This window comes from Pseudoliparis swirei, chromosome 18 (genome assembly GCF_029220125.1).
Source record: "Pseudoliparis swirei isolate HS2019 ecotype Mariana Trench chromosome 18, NWPU_hadal_v1, whole genome shotgun sequence".
NCBI lineage: Eukaryota > Metazoa > Chordata > Actinopteri > Perciformes > Liparidae > Pseudoliparis > Pseudoliparis swirei.
This window is the reverse complement of record NC_079405.1, coordinates 11,290,631-11,318,066: the sequence shown is the minus strand read 5'-3', so window position 1 is coordinate 11,318,066 and position 27,436 is coordinate 11,290,631. Positions and strand designations below refer to the sequence as shown.

At 40.8% G+C, this 27,436-nt stretch overlaps 1 protein-coding gene across 1 annotated transcript in view; it reads right to left on the bottom strand.

Annotated features, from left to right (window-relative positions):
• The window catches only part of slc6a11b (solute carrier family 6 member 11b), a 29,808-nt gene extending 6,634 nt beyond the window's left edge, over positions 1 to 23,174 (bottom strand). Inside the window, exons 1-8 of the mRNA XM_056437022.1 lie at positions 22,964 to 23,174; positions 22,240 to 22,374; positions 21,998 to 22,138; positions 21,732 to 21,813; positions 11,251 to 11,383; positions 8,484 to 8,618; positions 560 to 663; positions 222 to 346 (exon numbers count right to left, since the gene is read on the bottom strand). Coding sequence (XP_056292997.1) covers positions 222 to 346; positions 560 to 663; positions 8,484 to 8,618; positions 11,251 to 11,383; positions 21,732 to 21,813; positions 21,998 to 22,138; positions 22,240 to 22,374; positions 22,964 to 23,174 — 1,066 coding nt within the window. The remainder of the gene's footprint in view (positions 1 to 221; positions 347 to 559; positions 664 to 8,483; positions 8,619 to 11,250; positions 11,384 to 21,731; positions 21,814 to 21,997; positions 22,139 to 22,239; positions 22,375 to 22,963) is intronic.
• Between the last annotated feature and the right edge of the window lie 4,262 nt (positions 23,175 to 27,436).

The window sequence follows — 27,436 nt, the reverse complement described above, 5'->3', positions numbered from 1 at the left end:
ACCAAATCATTCATACCGACTTGAATAAATCATAATATGGTGGTCCAAGAGCTTCGGTGAAGAATGTGGCGTTATATAACTGCTTATGTTTGTCCATTTTACCACACTACAAGGTTTCAGAAAAGAGTCTCATCTACAGGATGCATTGGATATAGTATACGGCCACGTTACAGTCCTGGGACTTGTTACTTGATGAAGAAACTTTTGTGTTATTCTCTCACCAGATACTGCCACAGCCTCGATGGGAACATTTTGTTCGTAGGCCATGAAGCCCAGCACTGAGAAGATGGCAAAACCCGCTACAAAGCTGGTGCCGCTGTTTAGACAACACAGCATGAGGCAGTCCCTGAGGAGCAAGACAGACAAAGAAGGAGATCACACTTACTGTCGGAGCTGTCCCCGGAGCTTGTCCTAAAGGCGGTGCAGACCTTCTGCCATATACATTCTCATGTGCCAAACTACTGTGTGATGAATGGAAACTGAAACGAATGTGGCGATACATTCATTCTCACCAATCACCTGCAAAAATGGGTCTTTACCTGCATTCATATAGTATTACCTGTAACAGTTATTGTTGTAGGAATTGTAACTTCCCAGAGCCGTGAGACAGCCCAAGCAGATGGCATACGAGAAGAAGATTTGAGTTCCAGCATCCACCCACACCTGAAGGAAAAGTGGGAAATAAAAACATACAGTACATAAGCAGGTCAACAACAAATCATTGTAAAAGATAAATAAAATAAAGTAAATAGATTTTAGGGCAGAGAGAACAGCTATAATCCTCTTTTGCATATTGTCTAACTGCCCTAAAATGCATTAATACACAAATCAAAGTTTGAGATAATTTGTTATGCTTGGCAGTTAAAGGTTACATTTCCACTTCATCTATGCTTCTCAGCGTATTGTCACTGACAGTATAAAAAGTGTTGCGAGATTGTTTTGATTAATTAAATCACATAATTACAATAAGTAGAACAGGCTTTCCCATTGAAAAGAGATTACCATGATATGTCAAGAGGTGACTCCTTTCTGCTCTAATGAAAGCCCACATTTCTTTTGTTACTCCTTATCTTCCTGATATTCATCATCTCAGAGTCTTTGTAATGAAATCATGGCTCAGCTCAACCTATTTATTTGCCATCTAAAAGTCACAGTGGAGCAGCATGAATCATGGATTAACTTCCTAAAAGTAGAAACAAAGTCTTCCGGTTCCTAAATATTCATATTTTGCTCCACCAACTCTCTTCCTTTCAGTGGATATAGAGAGTATAATTTAGGGTCTATTTAAACCCTAACGTAACCCTTTGATTACAAATTCAATATTGTTTTCCAATGGAATTTGTTTGTTGTAGGCAAAGCATCAAACAAGTAAAGTTTGATTTATGTTTGTTGCGTCTGCTGAAACAGAGCAGAAGACATGAGTTTGGCCCCGAGAATATCTGTTTGCCACGAGGAGAAACCTGCATGGAGGTGAAAAAGAACTAAACGTTTCATAGTCAGGATTCTGCTATGTCTGAATGGAAAGCAGAACTAAATCTTAAGATGCTGAATATAGTCATCATTATACCTATGCAACTTTCAAAAGTATGTAAATTCACAGGCTGCATGGGGATTTACACATTCAAGTTTCTTCACTGAGACAGTGAAGCATTAAAATGCACATTATGAAACTAGTTTGTGGTGCAGCACAGAACCCGAGAACACACAGGATAGCATGGTGTGCAAGCAAATTCAAACTTAATGCAGCATGGCCCTTTGAAAACGCTCTCACATTCAGCCACTAATCTCATTTCCCCACCGAGCAATAATTAACAAACGCACGGTCTTCGCTTCCTCCTGGGAGTAACCACGGTAACTTCTGTGACCTCACAAACACAGGACTGTTCCTGTGGTAGAACAGGCCTTTCTCCCCTAATGTTCATTAATGTTCCCTTTAGTTCAACCCCGGCTGAGGACAGCGTAGGAAAACCTTAAAGGCCCAGGCGCAGAGAGAATCACTTGTTGATGTTGTGCCTAATTTGGCCGGCTTGTTTTTGGTTATGTTGAGACTGTGGCTCCAAGGAGCTTCTCTACTGTGTGAAAGTTCGATGACATTGGCTGTAAGATAGCCTTCTTGTAATGTAAATACACTCCTGACGTTGCATTCTTTGTGTAAATGAGATCCATAGAGTAGGCGATACTGTTATGTGAAGTGCAGCAAGATAATTGGTTAAATTTCACTCGCCACTTTACCTTGGACCCATACAATAAACATAATTCATCCAATAATAATCACGTTATTTTACATTGTACAGATGATGCAAGCCTACAGCCATGACTCAATGAGGGATGTTCTTAGCTTATATTAACAGTCAAAGGTTTTGTTTTACTTGTAGTACTTGTAGTGTCTGCTGCACATCATGCAGCTCTGTAAATGTCAAACATCCCAGTAAAGTTACATCAGTTTTTTTTACCCATCACAGAATTAGATGTGAAATGAAATCGACAGAGCAAATTAAACAAAGTTATAATTTTACAAATGTGCATGTTGATGCTGTCATGTAACAATCTCGTCCTTCAAGTCATTAGTCTTTACTACACTATTGTGTTGATAAAATGCTTTAAATGAACTGAAAAAATAAATGGATTAAAAGATTACATTTTGTCTTACTTTAAGGTTGTTTATTTAAATTAAATGTAAACTCATCTCAATAAAGCTATTTTAAAATGAGATTCTGGGTAGCTGAAATTACATAATACACACTATTGCAACTAAATAACACAAAAGCCTGATTTACAAGCCCATAACTTTATTGTTTTGATTCACCGCCATTTTCAAAGCGTTGTTTTGCGTTGCTTTCGGCTACAAAGCTCTTAAACTCCCACTGCACGTTACCTGCTCAGCATCTAACAGCAGATGACACAGACAAAAGTCACTGGACTCAATGACTACAGACCCGTCGCCCTGACCTCTGTGGTTATGAAGGCATTTGAGCGTCTGGTGCTGGTTCACCTCAAAGCCATCACTGACCCTCTACTGGACCCCCTGCAGTTCGCCTACAGAGCCAACAGGTCTGTAGACGATGCAGTCAACATGGCCCTACACTTCATCCTCCAGCACCTGGACTCCTCAGGAACCTACGCCAGGATCCTGTTTGTTGACTTCAGCTCTGCCTTCAACACAATCATTCCGGCTCTGCTGCAGGACAAGCTCTCCCAGCTGAGCGTGCCTGACTCCACCTGCAGGTGGATCACCGACTTCCTGTCTGACAGGAGGCAGCGCGTGAGGCTGGGGAAGCACGTCTCTGACTCCAGGACTATAAGCACCGGTTCCCCTCAGGGCTGCGTTTTTTCCCCTCTACTCTTCTCCCTGTATACCAACAGCTGCACCTCCAGTCACCAGTCCGTCAAGCTCCTGAAGTTCGCGGACGACACCACCCTCATTGGGCTCATCTCTGGGGGGGATGAGTCCGCTTACAGGTGGGAGACTGATCATCTGGTGACCTGGTGTGGGCAGAACAACCTGGAGCTAAATGCTCTGAAGTCAGTGGAGATGGTCGTAGACTACAGAAGGAACCCAGCCCCACCCACCCCCATCACCCTGAGGGACTCCCCAGTCGACACTGCAGAGTCCTTCCGCTTCCTGGGCACCATCATCTCCCAGGACCTCAAGTGGGAGCTGAACATCAGCTCCCTCACCAAAAGAGCTCAACAGAGGATGTACTTTCTGCGGCAGCTGAAGAAGTTCAACCTGCCAAAGACAATGATGGTGCACTTCTACACCTGCATCATTGAGTCCATCCTCTCCTCCTGCATCACCATCTGGTACGCTGCTGCCACTGCCAGTGACAAAGGCAGACTGCAGCGTATCATCCGTTCTGCCGAGAAGGTGATTGGCTGCAGTCTGCCATCTCTACAGGACCTGTTCGCCTCTAGGACCCTGAGGCGGGCGGGTAAGATTGTGGCCGATCCCTCCCACCCGGGTCACAAACTCTTTGAGGTCCTTCCCTCCGGCAGGAGGCTGCGGTCCATCAGGACCAAAACCTCACGCCATAAAACCAGCTTCTTCCCGGCTGCCGTTGGCCTCATGAACAAGGCCCGTACCCCCACCTGACGGGGTCACTTATCCCGCCCCCACACCTCAAGCCTGTGTTATGCTCACACTACTTTGCACACTGAACATTGCACATGCACTTTTGCACTCCTGCCCTGCTTTTTGTATTTTTAGTAGTACTTATTGTGTTTGTATGTTTTTATGTTTTATGTTCATTTTATGTTCACTGTATGCACCTATACACCAGAACAAATTCCAGGTAGGTGAAAACCTACTTGGCAATAAATACAATTCTGATTCTGATTCTGATCTTCAGGTAGTTGCTGGATGTGTAAGACTTGTATCATATTAATTCAATGAGGTATTAATAAGTCCCATACGGCTCAAATGTCAACACACTTGAAAGGACTATGTGTACTTGAACATGTGCACTTTTAACACTGTCTGGCTGATGTCTGTTCTACACAATAACATGCTGGGCCTTGCTTATTTTTCTATATTAAGGGAGGAACATATTCTGATGCTGGAAAAGTTACAAGTTAGATTTGACTAGTAAGGGACTGCAACGAATAGCAACAGAGATTTAGTTGTAGCACATGGAAAGATAAAACGGTAGGAGGGCATGAAGAAGGGAGGGTGTGAAGTGCAAAGAGGAGGAGTGATGCACAGAGCAGGGTGGGGGGGGGGGGGAGCAGAGAGAAAGGTATACGGGGGAAGAGAATAGATAATGCATGTTGAAGTTCAGGGGTGTAAAAAGAGCGAGTGACACGCAGCCACACACACTGCATACAGCCTGGTGAACAGAACAGAGCCCGGATTGTCCCTGAGGAAGCCAGTTTAACATCGGTGTCAAAGTAATGTATCCCTCTGCCATCAGCAGCCATTCTTTATAGCCCTCTCTGTGCCTCGGTTTGTGTCCTTGTTTGTCGATCCATTTCGTCTCACTCCTTCACCACCTATCTGTATCACTGTTTCTCTCCGTCTCTAATTTAACCGAATTACCAGATGTAAAAATCATCCCACTGGATAACAACTGGAGATAAAAAGTCCTGCAAATGCGTGGATAGAACAATTAAGTATACCTGGTAACAGTCAGTTTATCATGAGTTAATGTTTTAGTCTTTATATCGTGCATTATATCATCCAAGCCAGATCATGACTTTACACTGTGTGTTCTTAACCACAGGGAGCTACGTTGCCCACTCTTGCTTGTGTGTCTGTACAGTTGCAGACTGACTCAATTTGTCATCATTATAGAGGCAACAATGTGTCCGTGTTATCACATCCATCACACTGACTGTTTCCATTCAGAGTTTAAAACAGGTGTTCAGATGGGATTGGAGTCTGAACAAAAGGAAGTGATTAAATATGATATATTGTGGAGAATCAGTATAATATCATCTCACATTGTAGTTTTTTTTCTTCTTCCATCTTATTACTTATTTATGATGTGTGTGATTACTCATTTGGTAAACTTGTTTTGATCTTGTTTTCATATTATGTCTTTGTTTTTTTTCATTTGCACTCAACTGCTGTAATTGCAAGATATCTACCTATTTTGCAAGCATGAAAAGAAAGCAGACACGGTAAGAAAATAGGTACTATATCGCACGGAAGTTGCGTAATAAGTGGGTGCCTTCGTCTTCAACTCAAACACGCCCCTCCTCCCTACCTACTGTTGCTACTTTCCGTTTTTGCACAGCACGTGGAGTTCACAGTGATAATTTGATATTTTCCTAAGGCCGAGGCTAAGGCTGTATGTCCGAGGCTAATTAAATAATAACCTCATTTGCCTTGGAGATAACGATAGGTTACTTAGTTAGCCGTGCATGCTAACGATTGCCGATTACATAACAGCCAGTAAACACACTGTGTAATTCCTTCCTTGCATTTTTAATCTTGCGTTAAATAGCAGATGGGACTCTTGCTACCATGCACATCACTTCAACATGCAGAGAAATCCAAAGCTTGACACATCTGCTCAGCCACATTACACTGGTTCATCTTTGATTGGACAACTGCTGCTTGAGGAAGGGATTCAATGAGCGCTCAATTCTGAAGTAATGTCTTTCTATCAGTCCATCTATCCATCCATATATCCATCCATCCATCATCTATCCATCAGTTGGTAAATCTATCTATCTATCCATCTATTCATCCATCCACTTATCTTTCTATCATCCATTCATCCATCCATCCATTTCTGTTCCATTCTGTTCTGTCTTACTCACTCAAACTCGACATCTATCTTGATTCACGTTGTCATGACACCCCATCCAGTGACATTTTCTTTTGCACTGTTGCCTAGCGACCCGAGCAGTCTGCCTTCTCCAGACGAGGTCAAGGTGTCTGCTCTGCATGAGTGTTAGAGTTATATGTTAATGCACCACCTTTATTAGCCTCAAATCCTGAACTTTCAACTCCCCCAGGCTCTGAAATCTCACTATTGACTTGACTGTTGATCACCTCATCACTAGCAGGAAGTGTCCGCACTGCTGTGATAATCGTGTCTCTATATTACTGTGAGCCACAGTAGCATCAATGTCACTATAGAGGGGTGTGTAAATGAAGCCAAATGTTTATAACTGTATGAAACAGGTGTCTTTTTTATTTAGCAACAAGAACCCTGGCAATCAGTTTCATTCTGCATAGAATAGCCAAACAAGCAGTTGTTAAATTAACATGTATTTGGACAATATAGTAGATAAATAAGGATAGGTGTTTAAAAAAAGAAAAAATACTGAATCCCCTTTTGCATTACAGTTGCAACAACACCACCAGTCCTCCTGGCAGCCACTCAGCTCCAGACAGGTGGTGTGAGGCAGCAGTATAAATTCATCTAGTCTCTGTCAACCCTGCTGCTTTAGTCTGGAACCTTCTGCCTTTCATAAGTAATCTGACAAAAACAGTCACAGCGCATTCAGATTCAACCGATCAAATTAATATTGTTACTTCCTTAAGCCGTTATTGGAAAATACAAGAAACATAGGTTGAGGGCACAGGAAGAATGTAAACAAGGGAAAGGATTTTCTAGTTCAAGTTTCAAAGACTCACTTTTTACCATGACTGATATAAGCTTGGGGTTCTACAGTGTCCCTGATGTGAAGCAACCTACAAAGAAAAAGAACTGGATTACTGGACTTGGGTTTTCCTGACTTGTAGTTTAACCTGTGCCACCAGGACAATTGGACTCTAAATTGTTTGTAGGTGTCAAGGTGTCTGTCTATATATGTGACCTGCGATAAACTGGCGACCTTTGCCCAATGTCAGCTGGGATCAGCTCTAGCACCCCGCAACCCTGAATAGGATAAGCGGTGTAATCTCTATTTAGGATGATTTGAAGACCTCTCCTTCAAACAACTGGATATATTCTAGTTTCTTACCAAAGATTACATTTACGAGATTGCATTTGATTAAGACTTCTGATTTCTACACAATGTTGCTTAAAAGGAACCACAATGTAACTCGATGGTATGGCTCAGCTTTGTACTTTATAACAACAGCTGTTGTCTTCATGGATTTGTTGTTCACTTGTTTGATTATCAGACGAGCAACTAGAAAACATCAATGACGCGCTCCAGATTAGATATTTTTACTTAGTCTAGCCGATGACGATCGTCGGTAAATCTATGTAATTAATCTCTGGTCATTTTCTGTTTCCAAAATGTCAAACACAGCTGATTTCTGGAATTTGGGGGGTATAAGGCTGGGTTAATGGTTCCCTCTGAAATGTTTACATCAACACTTCAGCTGAGTGGCACAACTCTCTCAAAGACGCGGAAGTAACCGGTACACCGGTTACGTGACATTTCACTACACAAGCATGCAGGAATCAAGACACCATAGATATCTTAGATTCTTCTACTTTTATGTTTAGAAAACTGTAATTTATGTAACAGTTACGGCCAAATCGGTTAATCCCAACATCACTAATTGCAATATTAATAGTTTAAACAGTAAAAGATCGATACTTGGTGTGTATAAATATCGCAACACCATACTGTAATACTGTATAGATTTTCTTCCCCCATATCTAACAGCTGTGTCCGTAGACATGATATAACATCTACAGGCAAGGACCAATACATCAACAGCTTCTGAAACCTTGACACATGTGCCACCTGTAGCCAATAAGTGAGAAAACTCCAGCTGCAAGCCGTGGGAATGTTTGAGGTTACATTTCGGCATCTTCCTAAAATAATGGCATATGTCATTTTTTCACAAAAAACACATCATGTGATTCTACCCCTGTAGTATAATATATTACAATATCATGTGATCAATATGTTATCAAGTTTTTTGGGGGGTTTCTGAAAATCCAGACTTTTTATTTATTTTGGCCATTCTTTTAAGGTGACGATTTGAAACATTTGACTTTTTTGAAGAAGGCAGATTCTTAACCTTTTTGCCACAGATAAAGATATGAGAGATACATTAGAAATAAGCTTACCTGAGGGTCAGAGAGACGTGACATGTCCGGGTAGAGGTAGAACATGATGCCTTCGAATGCTCCTGGTAGCGTCACTCCTCTGATCAGCAGGACCAACAACATGATGTACGGAAATGTAGCCGTCACATACACAACCTGCAAGTATAAATTTACAGATTTGGAATATTATTTTGTGTACAGAGGGAAGTGCAAAGCAAAACACCTGCCAACAATGGTCACAACTGATTATTATTGGGCTCTAACCAACATGGCCATATTTTTATATATACATATTCTTTGTATACTATATGTACAGTACAACAACTGGTCGGGTTTCATGCACAGTCAACCTCACGATAATACATTCAGTACAATACAGTAGCTAACCATAAAACCAACACTCCCTTTTTTATTGAACTATTCAGGTTTCGGAGAATTGTGCTCAACATCTCAAGACTCTTAGAAACTCGTTGAACAAAGGCCCTGGCCTCTTGGAAGGCAGAGGCGGGCAACATACATCCCCTGGCTTGCTGGCATCCAGTCAAAGTCCAATTGAGGGCAGAGCAGGACAGAACAGAGCCAGCGAGGAGACTGAAAAGAAAAGCAGGCTCCTCTGGCCCCGTCTCTTAAACAGGAGAAGCCCAGAGGAGTGATGCTGGCAGTGTGGGAAAATGCACTTTTCTTTGAAGCACGTACAGAAGTGCTTGAGTGCACACACACACACAACTTCATTCACAACACTGAAATGGGTGTGCACATACTACAGACAAAGATATAGTAGACCATTCACACATATGGGCCTAAACACACACCTATAAACGCATGCACACTCCAATTACATGGACAACTTTAGTCGCATTAAAGCTGCAAGCAGCATTTGGATTTGAAGCATGTGATGTATTTAACTTCTGTATCCAAATGTTAGATAGGTTCAGCTTGCGTGTGACCACCTTGCGTGATATGCCAGTTAAATCTTTATTCTGCCCTCCACCATTTACAAATGTATAACATTCGGCTTTACTGAATATCCTGAATATCCTTTACCTTAAAAACCTGAATCAAAAGTTTAGAAATAAATTTATTCCTAATCAAGGTAGTGCTTGAACAGTAAGGATCCTCAAGACTTAATGAGGTTGTCCACAGTAAGCTTATTTAATCCTAGCGTGGCCAACAGGGGAAAGTGTGGGAAAATGTGTCTCCTGCCCGGCAAATCCCTCTTTTAATTTGATAAATAAAACAATCACACATCCGAAACCTTCTTGCCCTCTTTCTCTCTGAATGAAAAGGACAATATTCAATCTACGCACTTTTGGTGCTGCACATGCTCCATTCAGCTCACCACGGGTAAACATTTAAGCCGCCACAAATGTACTGGTCAAACTTGCCCCTGCTCGCGGGAAAATCTAAATGCGAGAATGGCTGGCAACCACAGCCAACAAAAGCAAACAGCTTAGCAGAGTCGGAACTGAATGGGCTGTAGGGTCTGTGGAGAAGAAAGCACTTTTCTCTCCTGCAATGGGTGGCTGTAGTTTATTTCTCATAGAAGGAGAGAGAGAGAGAGAGAGAGAGAGAGAGGCGGAGGCTGAGGGTATACTCTGCATGCCCCTCATGAACGCTCTCCTTTCCTCCAGTGAATACAGGAATCAATCTTGGACCGGCTGCTAAAGCCCCGCCATGAAGAAGCCTTCTCCCCTCTTACTTCACAGACGGACAAAAGACACTTCAGGGAGATATAGGCATTGTCGCTTGGTTGTTTCCCCCACCCCCGTCATGTAGAATGTGAACCCATTCATTTTTCCTCACACACCTCTCTTCTTGTCTCTTTAATCTCTTTCTTCCCTCTCTTTTTTCCCTCCATCTCTAACACTCTACTCCTTCTGGATCATTGAATCTGAGGAGTTTCTGTAGTGGAGCTCAGCACCCAAAGCAAGGTGCAGAGCCCTCACTTTCAAAGCTGCTAAAAGAGACTCAAAGGAATGGGTGATGGCAGGATAGGTAGAAGTACTTTATTTGAGTGTGGAGAGGATGCATATTTAACCAAACCGTGGGGGGGGGGGGGGGGGAGTGTCTGGTTTTGGGGACCTCAGAATTGCATCTGTGCTCTTTGCAGATGTTGTGGTTTTGTTGGCTCCTTTAAAACTTGACCTTTAGTAGGCACTGGGGCAGTGTGCAGCCAGGTGTGACGAGGTCAGGATGTGAGTCACTACATCCAAGTTTAGGCCTTGATTCTCTGGTGGAAAACGATGGACTGCACCCTCTGGGTTGGGAGGGACTCACTGGCCCAACCGAGGGAATTCAAGGATCTCTTCATAGTCCAACTGGAGGGACGCTGAAGCGATTGAATATCTCGTTTGGCCTTGGACCACCTCAGGGTCCCCCAGGAAGAGCTGTAAAGTGTTGCTGGGGAGAGGCACATCTGGGATACCCGCCTAAACCTGCTGCCCTCACGACCCGACCCCGGATAAAAAATGGTTGGATGAATGGATGCATGTAGCCTCTTGTGATGGTGTTGTTTACTAAGGGAACTTGCTATGCCTTGTGGCTGTTTTATTGTTAATAACGAAAATGAAAACAACACCAGTAAATAACGGCAAAGTAGCACACGCACACATATTCCTGTACATTCATGAACAAATCCCTCCATCATGATTTGGACAATGTGATAACAGCGTTACACAAATATGTCCTCCTGTTTAGTGTGCGAACACATCATGCAATCCTTATATGTTCAACCACATGACTTCCACATACTCACACGTAATAGTAAACATGCATTCCTCAGTCTCACCTTGCCAGTTGACTTGGGTCCCTTCCAGATGCAGAAGTAGCAGATGAACCAGGCCAGGGCCAGGCACATGGCGAGCTCCCAGCGGAGTCCCCCTATGTGCTCAATACCATCTGAAATCTTCAGTACTCTGCGTCTGATTTGACACAGAGAGCACAGGTGGTGTACAATTTAGTTAATACTCTTGTGTGGCATGAGCCTTTGTAAACACTGAAAAACGAAACGTGGATGTATTGAAAATAGAGCATTCAGTCAGTCTGTAGATATTAAGTGCAAACGCCATTCAATTAAAATTATTTTGTATCGCCCAAAATGACAAATTTGCCTCAGAGGGCTTTACAATCGTGACATCCTCCGTCCCGGGACCTCAGGAAAAACTCAGAAAAAGGAAGAAACCTTCAGAAGGGCAACAGAGGAGGATCCCTCTCCCCGGATGGAAAGATGCAATAGATGTCATGTGTACAGAATCATTGAACAACGTAACAGAGTGACAACACATTGCATATGACAGAAATGATTCATATAATGAGAGTAGTAGGCATGATGAAAAAGTTACAACTACCGAAGATAACAGCAACAGTGGATATAGTCGAATAATAATGATAATACCAGTAATAATATTGGCAATATTAATTGCAATGCAACTAATAACAATAATAATAATCATGCAAATAGCAATAGGTGTCGGGCAGGACACCAATCCAGATAAAATCAAGATCCATGTAAACCTGTGAAAAAACTCTGCAACTTAACACGGGAAGGATGATGAAAAAAAAATGATTTCCTTGAGGCTGCTCAATATAAATAATAATGTAATTTTTCTTTTAAACAATAGTTTAGAGTTCAGTTCTTGCATTATCCAACCCCATAATGTTGGTCTACTCCTCAACATCAAAGCACTGTCCATCACCCCAGTTGGCATATTATACAAGCTGACAAAATATAATGTACAACATGTTTTTGATTGAGCCTCAAAACTCATCAAAAGATTTGTAATTAAATGGAGAGAAATATATATATATATATATATATATATTAGGGCTGTCAGCGTTAACGCGTTAATCTATGCGATTAATTTGGCCGCGATTAACGCACTAAAATATTTTAACGCAATTAACGCAACTTTGTTTACTTCCGGTGTCTTTGAAGTTTTTGCACTCCTCTGAGTGTCAAGCCGCGGCAGTCCGCCTCCTTCCTCCCGTCTGCGCCTCGATATTCACAGAGAAACAGAGGGCGACGTGTCGGTGACGCGGGGCGGAAGGTGCAGGTGACTTTTTTTTTGTTGCTCCGCTCGATGTGCGCGCAGACACGCTGGCATGGAGCTCTGCGGCGCGCGGGACGGAGAGCGGAGAAGAGTGAACGACACGTCGAGACAGAATGACATGCTGCTGTAGAGACGATCAACAACAGACGTTTAGTTTAATAAAAGAACAAATACGTCTTTAAGGAAAGAACCGTACATTACTTCTGCTGTAATCTGGAGCGATAGAGAACATGACAGGGGGGCGGGGCCTCACCCTGATAGAATGGTGGGGGAAACACTGGGATGTGTCACATGCAAAAGCCTTTAAAAGGTGAATTTACATTGTTTTGTAAAATCGAGAAAATGCCCCCAGCCTCCAGAGGGTTAACGTGACATATTGTCAGTTTACCAAGGCCACTGGTTCTGCTGCTGTTCAGTGTTAAAGATGACAGGACCAATGGGGTCTCAAATACACCTTTGTTTACTGATCTGGATGTTTCACTGAAGAAACAATTTATCATCCACGATATTAAATACCTCGCTGGCACTTTATAGGTAGGAGCCTCTTTGAAAACACAGCTGTGTGAAGTTTTGTCTTTAAAAAAGAATACAATTAAACAAGTGTCTAAAATACACGCTGTCTGAAGGGATTAATCGTTCATTTAGAAGATTTAGTCTTTAGAAGAAAAAAAAACTTTTTATCGCGATTAATGAATTTCAAAATGGCCGATTAATTAGTTACTTTTTTTAAATCGATTGACAGCCCTAATATATATATATATATATATATATATATATACACACTACCGTTCAAAAGTTTGGGGTCACTTAGAAATGTCTTTATTTTTCAAAGAAAAGCACTGTTTTTTCAATAAAGATAACATTAATCAAAAATACACACTATACATTGTTAATGTGGTAAATGACTATTCTAGGTGGAAACGTCTGGTTTCTAATGAAATATCTCCATAGGTGTATAGAGGCCCATTTCCATCAACGATCACTCCAGTGTTCTAATGGTACATTGTGTTTGCTAATCGCCTTAGAAGACTAATATCTGATTAGAAAACCCTTGTGCAATTATGTTAGCACAGCTGAAAACAGTTATGTTGGTGATATAAGCAATACAACTGGCCTTCCTTTGAGCTTGAAGTTTGAAGAACAAAATTAATACTTCAAATATTAATCATTATTTCTAACCTTGTCAATGTCTTGACTATATTTTCTATTAAATTTTCAATTCATTTGATAAATAAAAGTGAGTTTTCATGGAAGACACGAAATTGTCTGGATGACCCCAAACTTTTGAACGGTAGTGTATATATATATATATATATATTAGAGATGCACCGATCAGGTTTTTGGTGCCGATCACCGATCACCGATCACTGAAATCAGTATCTGCCGATCACCGATAATACCGATCACCGATCACTGAAATCAGTATCTGCCGATCCGATAAAACCGATCACCGATCACGGTGTCGATTGAAGCATTCTATTTATTGTGTAGCATTATTGCCTAGGACTATAAGGAAATACATATATAAAGCACCTGAAACATTAAAGAAATTACAGATTTCTTTAAACATTTAGGACATTTACTTTGAAAAATGTCCTAATTGATACATTAAAATTGTTTGATTGCTATTGTAGGGGATTTCAGATATGTATGGAATACATCTGCATTATTCATTTCCTTGAACTCTTGGGGAAATCTATATACAGGACTTTTTTTAACATACAAAAGTCTGACTTATTTTTATAAACTCTTCCTTGGTACAGTAAAAATGTTTTAATGTGAGCATAATTTAAGCTAAATCTCAGAAACGATCTATAAAGATACAAAATCAGTTCATTGTTTACTTGTGTATGATTTGTCGACATCTTATTTTGACAAACGGATGTTGTTTCACGTGGTTCTTTCCGCTAACTTTGCAAAACCGGATGTTGTCACTTAAATCCTTCCGCTAACTTTATCAAAACCCTCGTGCGCTCCCGATCGAATGCGTTTACCGTCAACATCAGTCTATAGGGGCAGACATGTGAGTGTCGGCTGAGTCGACCCAGTGATTCAACTCGGGGGACGGGGACGCCGCTCGGGTCCGTGTACGTTTTGTTAGTTTGTTTTTTCGTTTCATTCCAAATACGGAATACGGAAATCACGTGGTTTTTTCGTTTTCCGTTTGAAAACCAAAAACGGAAAAACGGAATACCACCTCCGTATTTCGTTTCTGCTGTCTGAAACCAAAAACAACAGAACGGAAATGCTTAAAATGAAGTCAAAATAAAAGCCAGTGATACATATTCGTATTGACCTTAGAAGAATATTAATTAATCAATATAAAGAATAAAGAATTAAACGGGGATATTTTAACGATGCAAACACATAGCAGGGTAACGTTAGAAGAATATTAATTTGTCAATATAAAGAATAAAGAATTAAACCTGGATATGTTAGCGACAGTGGTGACGACGGGAAGTCTAACATTCATGTACACAGGAAGAATCACCTTCTCACTTCATCGTTGTATTGTTTGATGCAACACAGTTAATCAACATGTAATTATATAACTATTTCACACTTTCATTAATTATTCAGAATGGTTAACTGAAGATATTGAAATGTGTGAAAGTAAGTTAGTCTGGTGCGGCCGCGAAAATATTTGTTTATCAAGAATCTGAAAATGTCTCTATTTTGCAATGACAGAATCACAGAATCGAGAGAATCTGGCCAGAAATTAACAACCGAGTTGAAAGCTGCATTGGTCCAACTGGTGGATCAGGAGGAGCTGGACATGGAGGACCAGATGACTCGGTTCTGTGTGTCATCTTTGACATGCCAGTTGGCCCAGATCGGTGTTAACCGAACTGTGCAAGCATGGAATGCACACAGGATTCCTGGTATGTCTTCGGGTTGGTCTTTCAAGCCTTTTTTAATGTGAATAATTATTTTCAAAATGTTTTACTCTTGAATGTTTCTTAAACATGTTTAATCAAATACTAGAAGGAGCATGTTGCAATACATGGCATGGTTGTGACAGCCACATTGAATTATTATTACAGGGAGGGGGATACCAAATGACTTGGCCAGAGATGGATGCCCAAAGAAGCTGTCGACAGACCTTTTGCCAAATGCATCTGTGGCTGCAGACTGGTACGACCAGGAAGTGGGGTCACTGACACGAGTGTCAGACTTTGGCACCAACCCATTTCCAAGTTTACAGGACCAGGAAGCTGCAGTGAGGGGATTTGCTCTGCAGTGCCCTGATACAAGTGTCCTGCTGGACAATGCAGTGAATAATCTGCCACAACCGTTCAAAGATGGACTCAAAGGCCTCATCGACATCTCAAGGAGAAATTGCCAACGCTGATGTTTTTGTGTGTGTCTAAGTTGTTATTGTCTGTGCTTTTTAATTGGTTCAACTGACGGAATGTTTTTTTCTTTTCTTCAAATGTTGGGGGTCTAAAGGGAGAAATATTTTCTTTTTGAATTAACACTTCTGTTGTCTTCAAAGTCTGGCACGAATTTCATTTTTAATCTGTAATGGGAAAGTCTGGACCTGTAACACCAACTATTGATAGTGACACGGTGTGTTGACCCCCTGCCAGTGTGAGTAAGGCACTGGAAGATAGCTTGTTCAGTGACCTCTGACCTAGGTAACTAACGTACACCCCAAAATATACACACACAAGACGGATGCAGCCGGTTTAGGGCGGTGAAGCCATGATAACTTCATACATTAGCCATGCCATTGTATCACTTGTTTCAGGCTCATAAATCGGTCTCCCCGACAGCCGGACATCACAGATTTGGACCCAGTGTGAAGATTTCCCACTGGAGGAGGACACCTATGTGGTTGGGAACCTCGCTTGTTTATGAAGGGCAGCTTAAGGACCCTGACACCCTCAGTTTGGATGTCAATCTGACACCTATTGCTTTACTAAGAACACAGCTGATGTCTGAGCACTACAATCAAACAGCAGGAACAAACATCAATGATAAACAATCTGAGCCAACCTCGTAAATCACATAATACTAAACACCATTTTGACCTGAGCTTGTAGCAGGTATGAAGCTTCAGTGAAGCTCAGTCAGGACGGTTCATACATCTGACATTCACTTTTCATTTGGAACAGCTCTTGGAAGGCAACACTTTGATGATGTAAATCATGCGAGCAGATTGACTGCAGATGGAAGAATCAGAGGAATTGAGATCCAGCAATACAATTCAAATACAAGAATGTAATCCTAATGCAATGCTACCACTAATTCTGAAGGCTCCCTCTTTTAGGGGAGTAGTTAACTTGTGCTTGACATAAATAATTAGAAAATACCAAAGATTGTCTTTCTTTACGAATCTAGAAGTGTGCAGATGTCATTGGATCAGATATAAGTACATGTGAGTTGCTGCTCTGAGCTAAACAAGGCCACGACCTGTTGCTCTGAGCTAAACCTGTTGCTATTAGCTAAACAAGGTCATGACTTGCTGCTCTGGAGAAATATTACATGTTAGGGAAAAAAGAGAAAGGATATTATGGTTATCTTTGGAGAGAGACCCCTACTTAACCATAATACTCTCCAAGTATTTGTTTGTAGCTTTCCGATCTTCGGCGTATAAGGACTCATAAAGCCCCCCCACCAGAATCAGCTTTAAGTGTGTACAAATCCAATGAATATGGCTTATCTAAATCTATGTGAGACATGTTAGAGATGTGAGGAGCTGTGCTCTCCATGTTTCACTCTGATACAATAACTCATGTAGTCAGCTCCTCAAAACATGTTCACACACAACACAGAGCTCCATCCTTCTGGAGACCAAAGTACGACATGATGATGATGTGATGTAGTCAGAGGAGTAAAGACACTGACAGCAGAGTCACAACAGAACAGGTTACATGTTTATGATGAGTTAGTTTATTTCGATCAGCAAAATATACAACAATCATAATTCAACAAAAGAAGAAAGTGGCTGACCGAAAGGGTCGAGGCTGAAGCTAACGAGCTTATAAGTGCCCTAACCTATGATTTCTCGAAAAAACTTATTTCAAAGAATCATATATATATACACACATACATACGTATACATATACATACATATACACACACATATATACATATAAACACACACTATACATACACACACATGCATATAAACATAAACGAAAACAAAACAAAAACTTGTCCCCATTAACCGTTGATGTAATGATGATGTAGTAATGAAGGTTACAGGTGAAGCACAGGTAGTGCTGTGACTGGGTGCTAACTGAACGCTGCTTAATAAGAAAAACTCAACTGTCTCTTTATTTTTCAATTGTCAATATGTATTGCCTAGTGGTCATCATATCCTCACTCTTCCATGTGGGAGAGTTTTGTTTCCAAATGACCCAAATAAAACAAGTAAATACATGATGTATACAACTATGCTGGAAATTAACCATGAACATAAATATCAGAGGAAATAAACGGCATTAAATACATATGTATCAATAACAGGTATACTGCCATCTAGCTGTATAAAGGTGAACCGTTTACTCTGCGGTGGAAATATAGTCTCTGCACAGAAACATTACTTTGATTAATCTATATTAGGAACTGTGTTGCATCAAACAAGGCAACGATTAAGTGAAATGAGTATCTGCTGTGTAGGATCACCGATCACTGAAATCAGTATCTTCCGATAAAACCGATCACCACTGTCGATAACATTCTATCCAGGTTTAATTATTTATGGAAATCTTTATATTGACAAGTTAATATTCTTTAAACATTACATTTACTATGTGTTTGCATCGTTAAAATATGTTTAATTATTTAGGATTTCTTTATATTGATTAATTATTATTCTTCTGAACTCTAATATGTATCACTGGCTTTTATACAAAGTTTGACTTAATTTATAAACTCTTCCTTGGTACTGTCGTTTTTGGTTTCAGACAGCAGAAACGATCTATAAAGATACAAAATCAGTTCATTGTTTACTTGTGTATGATTTGTCGACATCTTATTTTGACAAACGGATGTTGTTTCACGTGATTCTTTCCGTATTTGCAAAACCGGATGTTGTCAAAACAAACTAACAAAACGTACACGGACCCGCTCGGTGCGTGAGGATCCCCTCGTGGACCTCTCACTCTGCGGCCCTCGCCGGGCGCATCGTCTCTGTTGCGATGCGCGCGGCGATTGAAACGTCTGATAGTTCTCGCAGATGTTACGTCATCTGATCGGCCGTTTTGATCGGCCGTTTTGAGAACGCCGATCAAAACCGAGAATGGGAATATCGGCCGATATGGATCGGCGCCGATCAGATCGGTGCATCCCTAATATATATATCAGGCATGAGAATCCCTCACCTTTCGGCGAAATTCGCCGTTTTGAAACCAAAATAGGTGACTTACGTGAATCGTGTAGATCCGAAGAGTTTTTGTTTTGGGGTAGGGGGTCAATTGGCCGGCCGGCGTTTATGAGATTGGAGTGGGACGCGGAGAAAGTGTGAAGTGTTGCTCTTCGCAATAAAACATCTTTGATGGGACGTGTCTCGGCCAATCAGCGTCTAGATGTCTTCAGCGTTTGGTGGTTTAGGTTAGCTTGAATGTTAGACGCTACTTCTGCTGCTGTTGCGCTGCACGGTGGAGCGATACTAACAAAGTACCCGTACGTTAAGAGCGATGTGATTTAGCATATTTTTAGTCTCAATACTTCATTAAAAGAGCGATCAGAGCGCACGCGCTGCTCCGTGTCAAGCTGTTTGCACGCGCAGCGCAGCGCTCACAGCGAGGGGCCTTAAGTGGCGGAATTTTCGGCTTTAAAAATAAAAATTAAAAAAGATGCCAGAAGTGAAATGTTTAAGTTCAGTCTGTAAAGTTCTGTAACTCTACAGCTGCTCTTCCTGATGAACTCTGTATCCTCTGGTCAGAGACTAACGGCCTCATAGTGTATCATCAATGATCAATGCTATGATGGCTCCATGTAGTTTCATTAATATCTAGCTGTATTAATACTAATATTACTGCTATTTGAACCATACAGATATTTTATTTATTACTATTATAGATAAATATACCAGTATCGTATTTATGGTATACTGTTTTTATGGTATTGTATCATGATATTTATGGCAGGTATGGTATAGAAGATCGTGACAACCAGGTAGAGGCAGAACAGACTCGAGGAACAGACTCATGGCTCAGCAGAGCACAAGACTTGAAGACGTGTTCACGCCAACAACAAAAAAAGGAAGTTGGTTCATGAATGACCATATTATACACAATATTACTATTATTATAGTATTATAGGGCCCGATCACTGACTTGGTGTCAGAATGGAGGACCTATAGATTATCATACAACGTCCAACATCGATGTTCGTGGAAGTCACCACCAGCACCGCGCGCCTATCCTCCTCACCTTTTTCACCCCTAACCCGTTTTCATGCCTGATATATATATATATATGTTATAAGCTTTGATCACTAAATGGCCTTTATTTTGTTTTATTTGTTCCCCGTGCACTTTCCCAGTAACTCATGATAAATGTATCTCAGTCATTAACATCCTGACAAAATCAAACATCCACTTTCTATCAACAACTCAGAGAGCCACCTGGCATCAAGGGGAATAACCATCTGCACAGGATGACCTTAACGAATATCTGTGATCCACACTGCAACTTCCTCCTGTCCATAAACCCCATCCTGATGCTAACCTGGGAGTTAAGGATACAAGTGAGAGATTCAGCTTGCTGCTTAGCAGTACTGAGTCATCAAGCCAATAGAATCCAATGAGGACTTGTAGTGTTTTACTGTAACAGTATTGGTCTACGACAACTATAAGGTTCTTCCCTGCAATTCAGGTGTAACTGTGTAGGTACAATATGTCAAGCAAGTTTTCATCTTGTCAGCGCTGGTGAATCAACAGTGTGTTTCCGGTTTGTTGAAGCCAAGTCAGGCAACAGCATTGATGTTGGATAAGAAGTGAGACTAAGAGCCATAGAGCTACATGGTGCTGCCAAATCTTTGCCACCGAGTTCACCCCCAGAGCTCCTGACCAGCCATTGATCATCGTGACATGTTCTTGGTGGCCGGCCACAGGCTAGATCCAACACTGCCCACCTGGTTAGCCGAGAGTGCGAGATGTGAACACTAATGTGTGTAAATGTACTTTTGTGCGATCTGAAACGTATATAAATTTCTTGTACATGGGTGCAAAGTGCTGCATATTTCTACAATACAACTTGTGTGCCTACCATGTTTGATTGTGCAAGTTTCAAGGGTAAACAATGATTTCATGTCATATTTTAGGGTTTCGGCATGGCTAAAAACTACAGATAAGCAAGCAGAATATAGATATCTTCTACCTGGTGGTCCTACAAATAGCAATCATAAAGAGACTTAGTTGTGTTAGTTAGTTTTACCAAAGAAACAAATCCAATTTTCCTTTTCACGTGTGAACTTTTGAAATATAAAAAATAAGCACATTACTGCATCCTCTTAGTTAGGAGACCACAAGACGTCTACATTGATAGCTTGTGTCCAGTCATATTTTTTGTCCAGACATCATATCACAACTATAGTGATGCACTGGTACAATCATTGCACATATGTACAAAATGAATTGCATATGTACGAAAGAATGTGGTCGTTTGAGTCTTTCATCAAACTATTTCAGTGATTAAGCTTTTTATTTTTAAGAGTAAAGATGGGATGATAAAATTTAGATGCAAACATTTTCTATATATAATTTTTTTTTTTTACCATTTAACTGCAATATACAGTTTCTTTTTTTTTGACCCAGCAGTATAAACATAGCCACTGGCAGCGAGACAGGAAGGGTGGTCAGCATTACTCACTGACAAGGCCTGATCCCCTGCCACACACATGGCTCTAGCTGGGAGACAGCTGGCCTACCAAGCCCTGACACACAGATATGAAAAGGGCTGACTAATTGTTGGGGGAAATGTTAGGGGGGGCTAGTTTAAGTCTGGAGCAATCAGAAGCTCAGATTTTCAACATTATATTACATCAAAAGAGATGCTGTAAACTGCCTGAATGGAAAAAGCACCTCCTTGTTGTGTTTTTATACAAACTGTGATACCATTAATACTTTATACCCACAGAGATGAAAGCCATCATCACAGTATGCCCTCCAATGGGACCTTGCACACACAAACAGAGCGTGAAATCTCATATAAAGACTAATGAACATGACGGAACATGAAAAAAATGTAATGAAAAATTTACTTACTCCCAGAACTCAATGACTGGAGAGGTTGCATTGACGTTTGTAATGTTGGTTCTATTATCTCCAAAGGAGTCGACACAGTTCTCTGTGAATACACAATGTCATAACTTTTCAGTTTGTTCTGCAGATAGAGATTTAGAGATGACATTTCACATTCATTTCAAGGACAGATTTTCGATTTGATTTCATCTTGAAACAAAAAAGATGCACATGATTATTTTTGCACACAGGAATGATTTCCTCTTTCATCCAGCTTTCCCTCCCTCTACCTGTGTTCCAGTAATGCCCACAGGCAGCCCACGGCAGCTCTGTGGTGAAGCAGTTGAAGAAGTAGAAGATGGCCCAGGCAAGGATTACCACATAGTACACGTTTAGATAAGCTGCAATCACTTGCGTTGCAAATCCAATTCCTGAAAAGGCAAAAATACACAGGTAAAGAAATGAATAACTGCAGGCAAATGGGATGGATCTTCAAATTAGTATGAAGGATATAATGAGCAGGTTTTCTCACCCTCAAATAGCGGGCAGATTTTCCTCCAGCAGGTGATGCCTCCCTCAGTGGTGAACTGACCCATGGCAGTCTCCAGGAAAAACACAGGGATACCGCAGCACACAAAGAAGATGACATATGGAATGAAGAATGCACCTATAGGCACACAAGAGAAAATATAAACAAGAGAATGAATCAATAAAAAAACTATAACACTTTAAACGAGTGTGACAGGAGCGATTCATATGATTTAGATAAAAGCACTCTGGGATGACACACTCTATTGCCAAATGACATTTTCATATGATAAATGGAGGATCCATACTGTGCCGTCTAATGATATCTAATGAGGGAACACACCTCTTTCGTGATTGTGCATGATGGATGAAATAATAAAAGACATCATATTTTGATACTTCGCTTGCCATTTATTTTTAATAAAAACAAAGCTCCTAGAAACAAAATTGACCACCCTCTTTGGTTTGCTGAAAGATAAAAAATAACTCGTCTTAACTCCTTTACTCAGGAAGCTGCCTTTTACATTTGAATGATCATATCTTATCCGACCTTTGTGTCTAATCAGGTAATATTAGTATATGTTTTTTTTCTAGTCGTGCCTTTCCTATTCGTACTTTCCTTGGTTCCTCCATCCTGAATGAAAGGTCCAACAATTGTCCAACACAAAAACGTCTCCTATCACCATGATTCTTTGGTGTGTGTCCACAGATAATTAAAACTTCTTTACCTCCTCCATTCTTGTAGCAGAGGTAAGGAAACCTCCAGACGTTACCCAGCCCGATGATCTCTCCAGCGACAGAAAGGACAAACTCAATCTTGTTGTTCCATTGGCCCCTCTCTTTGATCTGCACCTTGTCTAGGCTGGTGCTGGACCCTTCCGGGTCTCTGCCATCCTCTGATTTACCCTTTACAACGGGCCCGCTCGTCTCAGCTGTCATGACGTTCCAGCAGCCTGGTGAGAGAGAGAGAAAGAAAACAGAAGGACAGAATTATTGTATTTCATGACTTTCTCTGGAATTTTGATTTTTCCTGTAATATCTGAATGGACTGTGGCATCAGTGCCAAAGTACCTATTGACAAGTCCACACTTGGTCAAGGTTCAAATTAACAGAAGTCCAAGTAATGTCACTTATTATGAACTGCTTGACTCTTTAATCAGCCATGTATCTCAAATAATAAAGAACCTGGTCAAATTAAGTGTGTCGTCTCATCAACTATTAATTCAATTAAAAGACAACATCATCACAAATTAAAAAGTAGAAAAGACATTGTACATGCATGTTGATGTTCGTGGGCAGATAAGAAACCTGCACGGAACCACTAACTTCTGTGAACACTGGCTCAACTCTTCTTGGTATCTCTGCTTGATATCACTGTGATGCCATTGTTATGTAGTATCGAAAAACAACCTGATGATGTGTACAGTGAACATCTATTGTACTTATTGAATGCAAAGTTAACCGCCATATGTCAACGTAAAGAAAAAGACTTGATCATGCAATATAAATCCAAGATATGAAACAATCATTCGCCTACTCACCGGTCTCCTATGTGACAGTGGCAAACTTCTTTTTGGCTCCCGCGATGATGTGCACAAAAGAATTGGCTGTACACAACACAGGGTGTTAAGCCTGATCAGGGAGGTGCAACAAAAGAGAGAGAGGGGGCAAAAGAGGAAAATTAGAACAATCTGGATCCGCGTTGAGTAAAGTGGCGGTGGTGAATCTACCGTCTATATAAAGGAAGATCCCAGACGTGACCGAGGGACGGGAGATCTTGCTCCACGCAATGGAAAACTTGCGACTGCGCTCCCACTCTTCAAGCGCTCTACTCTCAAGCGCCTCTACTTGGATAACAGCCATCTGGTAACAAATCCAGCTCTCACACCAGCGTTACCACGGCAGAGAGAGAGCAGGGTGACACGAGGAGACGCGAGGGAAAAGTTAGGTCGGCGCACATTTAAGCATGCACTTTGGAGTTGTTCTGTAAATTAAACAACATGAAGTAGCTTATTGTGTTACAGCCGCCCATTTACATTTAGGCATGTCTATAAATGCATGGGTGAGATGTGGCATACACAACATCAGACGCTCCACGTGCGTAATGCTAAAATACACCAATGAAATAAGGCCCTACAGCACAAACTAATTAAGCTACATATCAAGTTGAAAATTCAGCATGTAGCAGTCAGACAACACTAGATATGATTGTCAGTCCTTAATCTTTTTCTTCTTTCAATATGGGTCTTATTCTGATAATTATGTAAATTTTTACAATAATAGCACACACTGAATCAACAAAGAATGCATTATCGTGTAAACAAACCGGTGTGTGCAGAAAAATGGCCGTAAGGTTGGTTAGCTGGCAAGTACAAGTAAAGCAGGGGGACTGAGGTTAGCTAAAATGGCTAATCCGAATATCTCCTTCATTGTTATAATGTTCCCAATTCATAATTAGAAGTTTCCTTTCAATGTTTACCTTCAGCATCCATTCACATTCAAATCTGGTTTTCAAAAGACATAAATTGTTTTTTTTTTAGAGCTAAATTCTCTAATTACTATGTAGCCTAGTTAGTGGGTAACCTGATGTTCACTCTAACGCCACCAGATGGCGCTGTGCCTTTTTCGGGTACCCCTAAATTGAGCGGCGCTCTACAGGAAGTAATGTCAAGAGGCGCGCGAACAGGTGAAAAGCAAAACAGGAAGTGAAGACCAGTTGAGCTATCTGTCACGTGGTTGAATACACAATGTTATTTTATGTACAAATCGATCAAAAGACGTGCATTAATAGGTTTGTGTGGACAGAAGAATGTAGGTCTATGTTTTCTGTTCATTTACATATGTATATGTTAACATTCATGTTCGAGGACAGTCAGTGTGTGTGTGTGTGTGCATGCTAGCAAACTATCTTGTGCTATCGGGTTGATTCCCGCCTCCCCAAAGATAGATTGTACTTAGTATACTGAGATGTACGAGGCTACACCATTTCAATCGATATTAACACAGCAAATGGTTTGAGTTATATCAGAAATAACTGCATGTGGCGTTCTATATTTTATTTGTGTATGATTAGAAGTGTTGTTTATACACTCAATGAATCCACCAAACCGACATACTGTAACATTATGGTTTTAAGTCCCTTTCTTTAGGTGCTGCACTATACATATTAGTAATGTAGATTTGGGATAGTCTTGTTGCATTATTTTTAATAGTGAATTACATTTTGCAGAATGACGTTGTGTCTGGAGTGGAGGACTCTTTGTTAAATCTGACACAAATTGGACATTTAATGCCTCTCATGAGATTGGTTGGGAAATAAAGAACCCTGAATATAGCTTTGTGTCTGGAGTCTAAAGTTACACATGCTCACACATTGTTAATAACAATATGACAAAATAATGGTATGACATCTGCATTAGAACCCTGTGTCATATCAGCATCTTTAAATATTATTATTAATACAGATATTTTTATCAGCTGTGGACACTTTTTTTATTCACCTGAGGTCCTTGTTGGTTTAAGACGTGTGGGAAGACAAGTCTTGATCTCCAAAGAGGCGGCAACCCCGTTGGATTTATGAATTGTTATTAACATTCTGCTTACCTTTGTCCACACAGTTGCTCCAACTCACACCTCTTTGTCCCCTCGAGAAGTCACTCGGCACCCAAGCATAGAACATGATCTCCTCATTTGAACACATTGGACTGCTTTTGTGACTCGCTAAAGATGAACGATCAGCCCATCATAAAGTCTTAATAACCCATGCTGCTTAAAGAAAAATCATGTATTATTGGCTTAAATAGGGAGTTTATATGGGTTGTAGGGTCTGTTCATACACAAGTTGATTGCCTGGTTTCCAGGCGTGATAGACTCAGTGCACTAGGAACTCCTCTGACTCTAAAAGCCTGACCTAGTCTCTAAGAATCCCTTCACGAAGAGGGCACTCGTCATTAGAAGCTTAAAGGAAGTGCCCTGGATAAGAAGTATGGCCACCCAAAGTGGCTGGAAAACACTCACTGTGCTTTTCAGATAGAGTCAAGTCCTTTATTTATGTTGCCCTGTACAACAATATCAGAAGGGGAATGCTTGATCAGGATGCAACTTTGATTATTTCTTGGAGGTAGAGGGACTGCGTCAGAGCAAGTGTTCCTGTTTTCATTTGCTTTTTGAGGATGAGTCCTCCAAAAAGTGCTGCATGTTTCTGCGGTGTAACGAGTGCGGTGATACAAGTACACAAAATAGTTTTTGACTCCATCTGATGCAGTCACAAACTCTTTTGGAAGGTCAAGAAAGAGATGTGTACTATGATGTGAGAGAGATTGCTTCCGGAAGATGTGTTAGAAACGGAGAACCTTTCATCTCCCGCACTGGATTGTCTGTTGGCGAGATGGCTGCAGGTCATTCTGTTCAACCACGATCATTCTGGCCTACTGACTCCAGAACAAGCAAGATGCTTCAAAGGGATTGGCCGCCTCTGTCTCAAGGCACCACAGACTATTGTTCCATTGGTTGTTAAAGTCTGGGGGAACACATCACTGTGCTGTTGCGACACTGGAAAAAAGACTTGTCGCTGGGATACCTACCAACAGTCTTTTACAAGGTCGGTGCTGCAAGTGGTCAAGAAAATGTTCTCTCCACTAAGAAATGAAATATTCATATAGGTTCATGCATTTGCTCTTTTCACAGAAATGTTGGGTATTACTCCTTCTGCTTCAAGCTGTAACAACAACCTTCGGCAGCACCAAGCATTGTTTTTCATTGGGTTCTGAACCGTTTTCCATTTTCCTTATTCCACATCAGCACTAGAGAAGTTGAACAAAAAACAGACACACATAACACTTACTTCTAACTTACTTATCCTCTGCAATTGTTTTATCAGACTTTAGTTAGTTAGAACAGCGGGCGGGTCAGATTAGGGTTGTTCGTCACAACTAAAAGCGAAACGTATCATGGACTGAAGTGAGACTGAAGTGAGCTATTGTAAAACAGTCATCAAGTATGACATTGTTAAATTGAAATGGCTTTTTAAAATTAATGAATTAATAATAAAGCTAACAATAGAATAGTCCCTCTTGAACTAGTTGCCTGCACATACAAAGGGTGCTTGTATTGATTATCAGCTAGCAACTTTATTTCCATTACAGACTATCATTATATTCATTTCATTATCTATTAACATAGATTTGTATGTTGCCATTTAT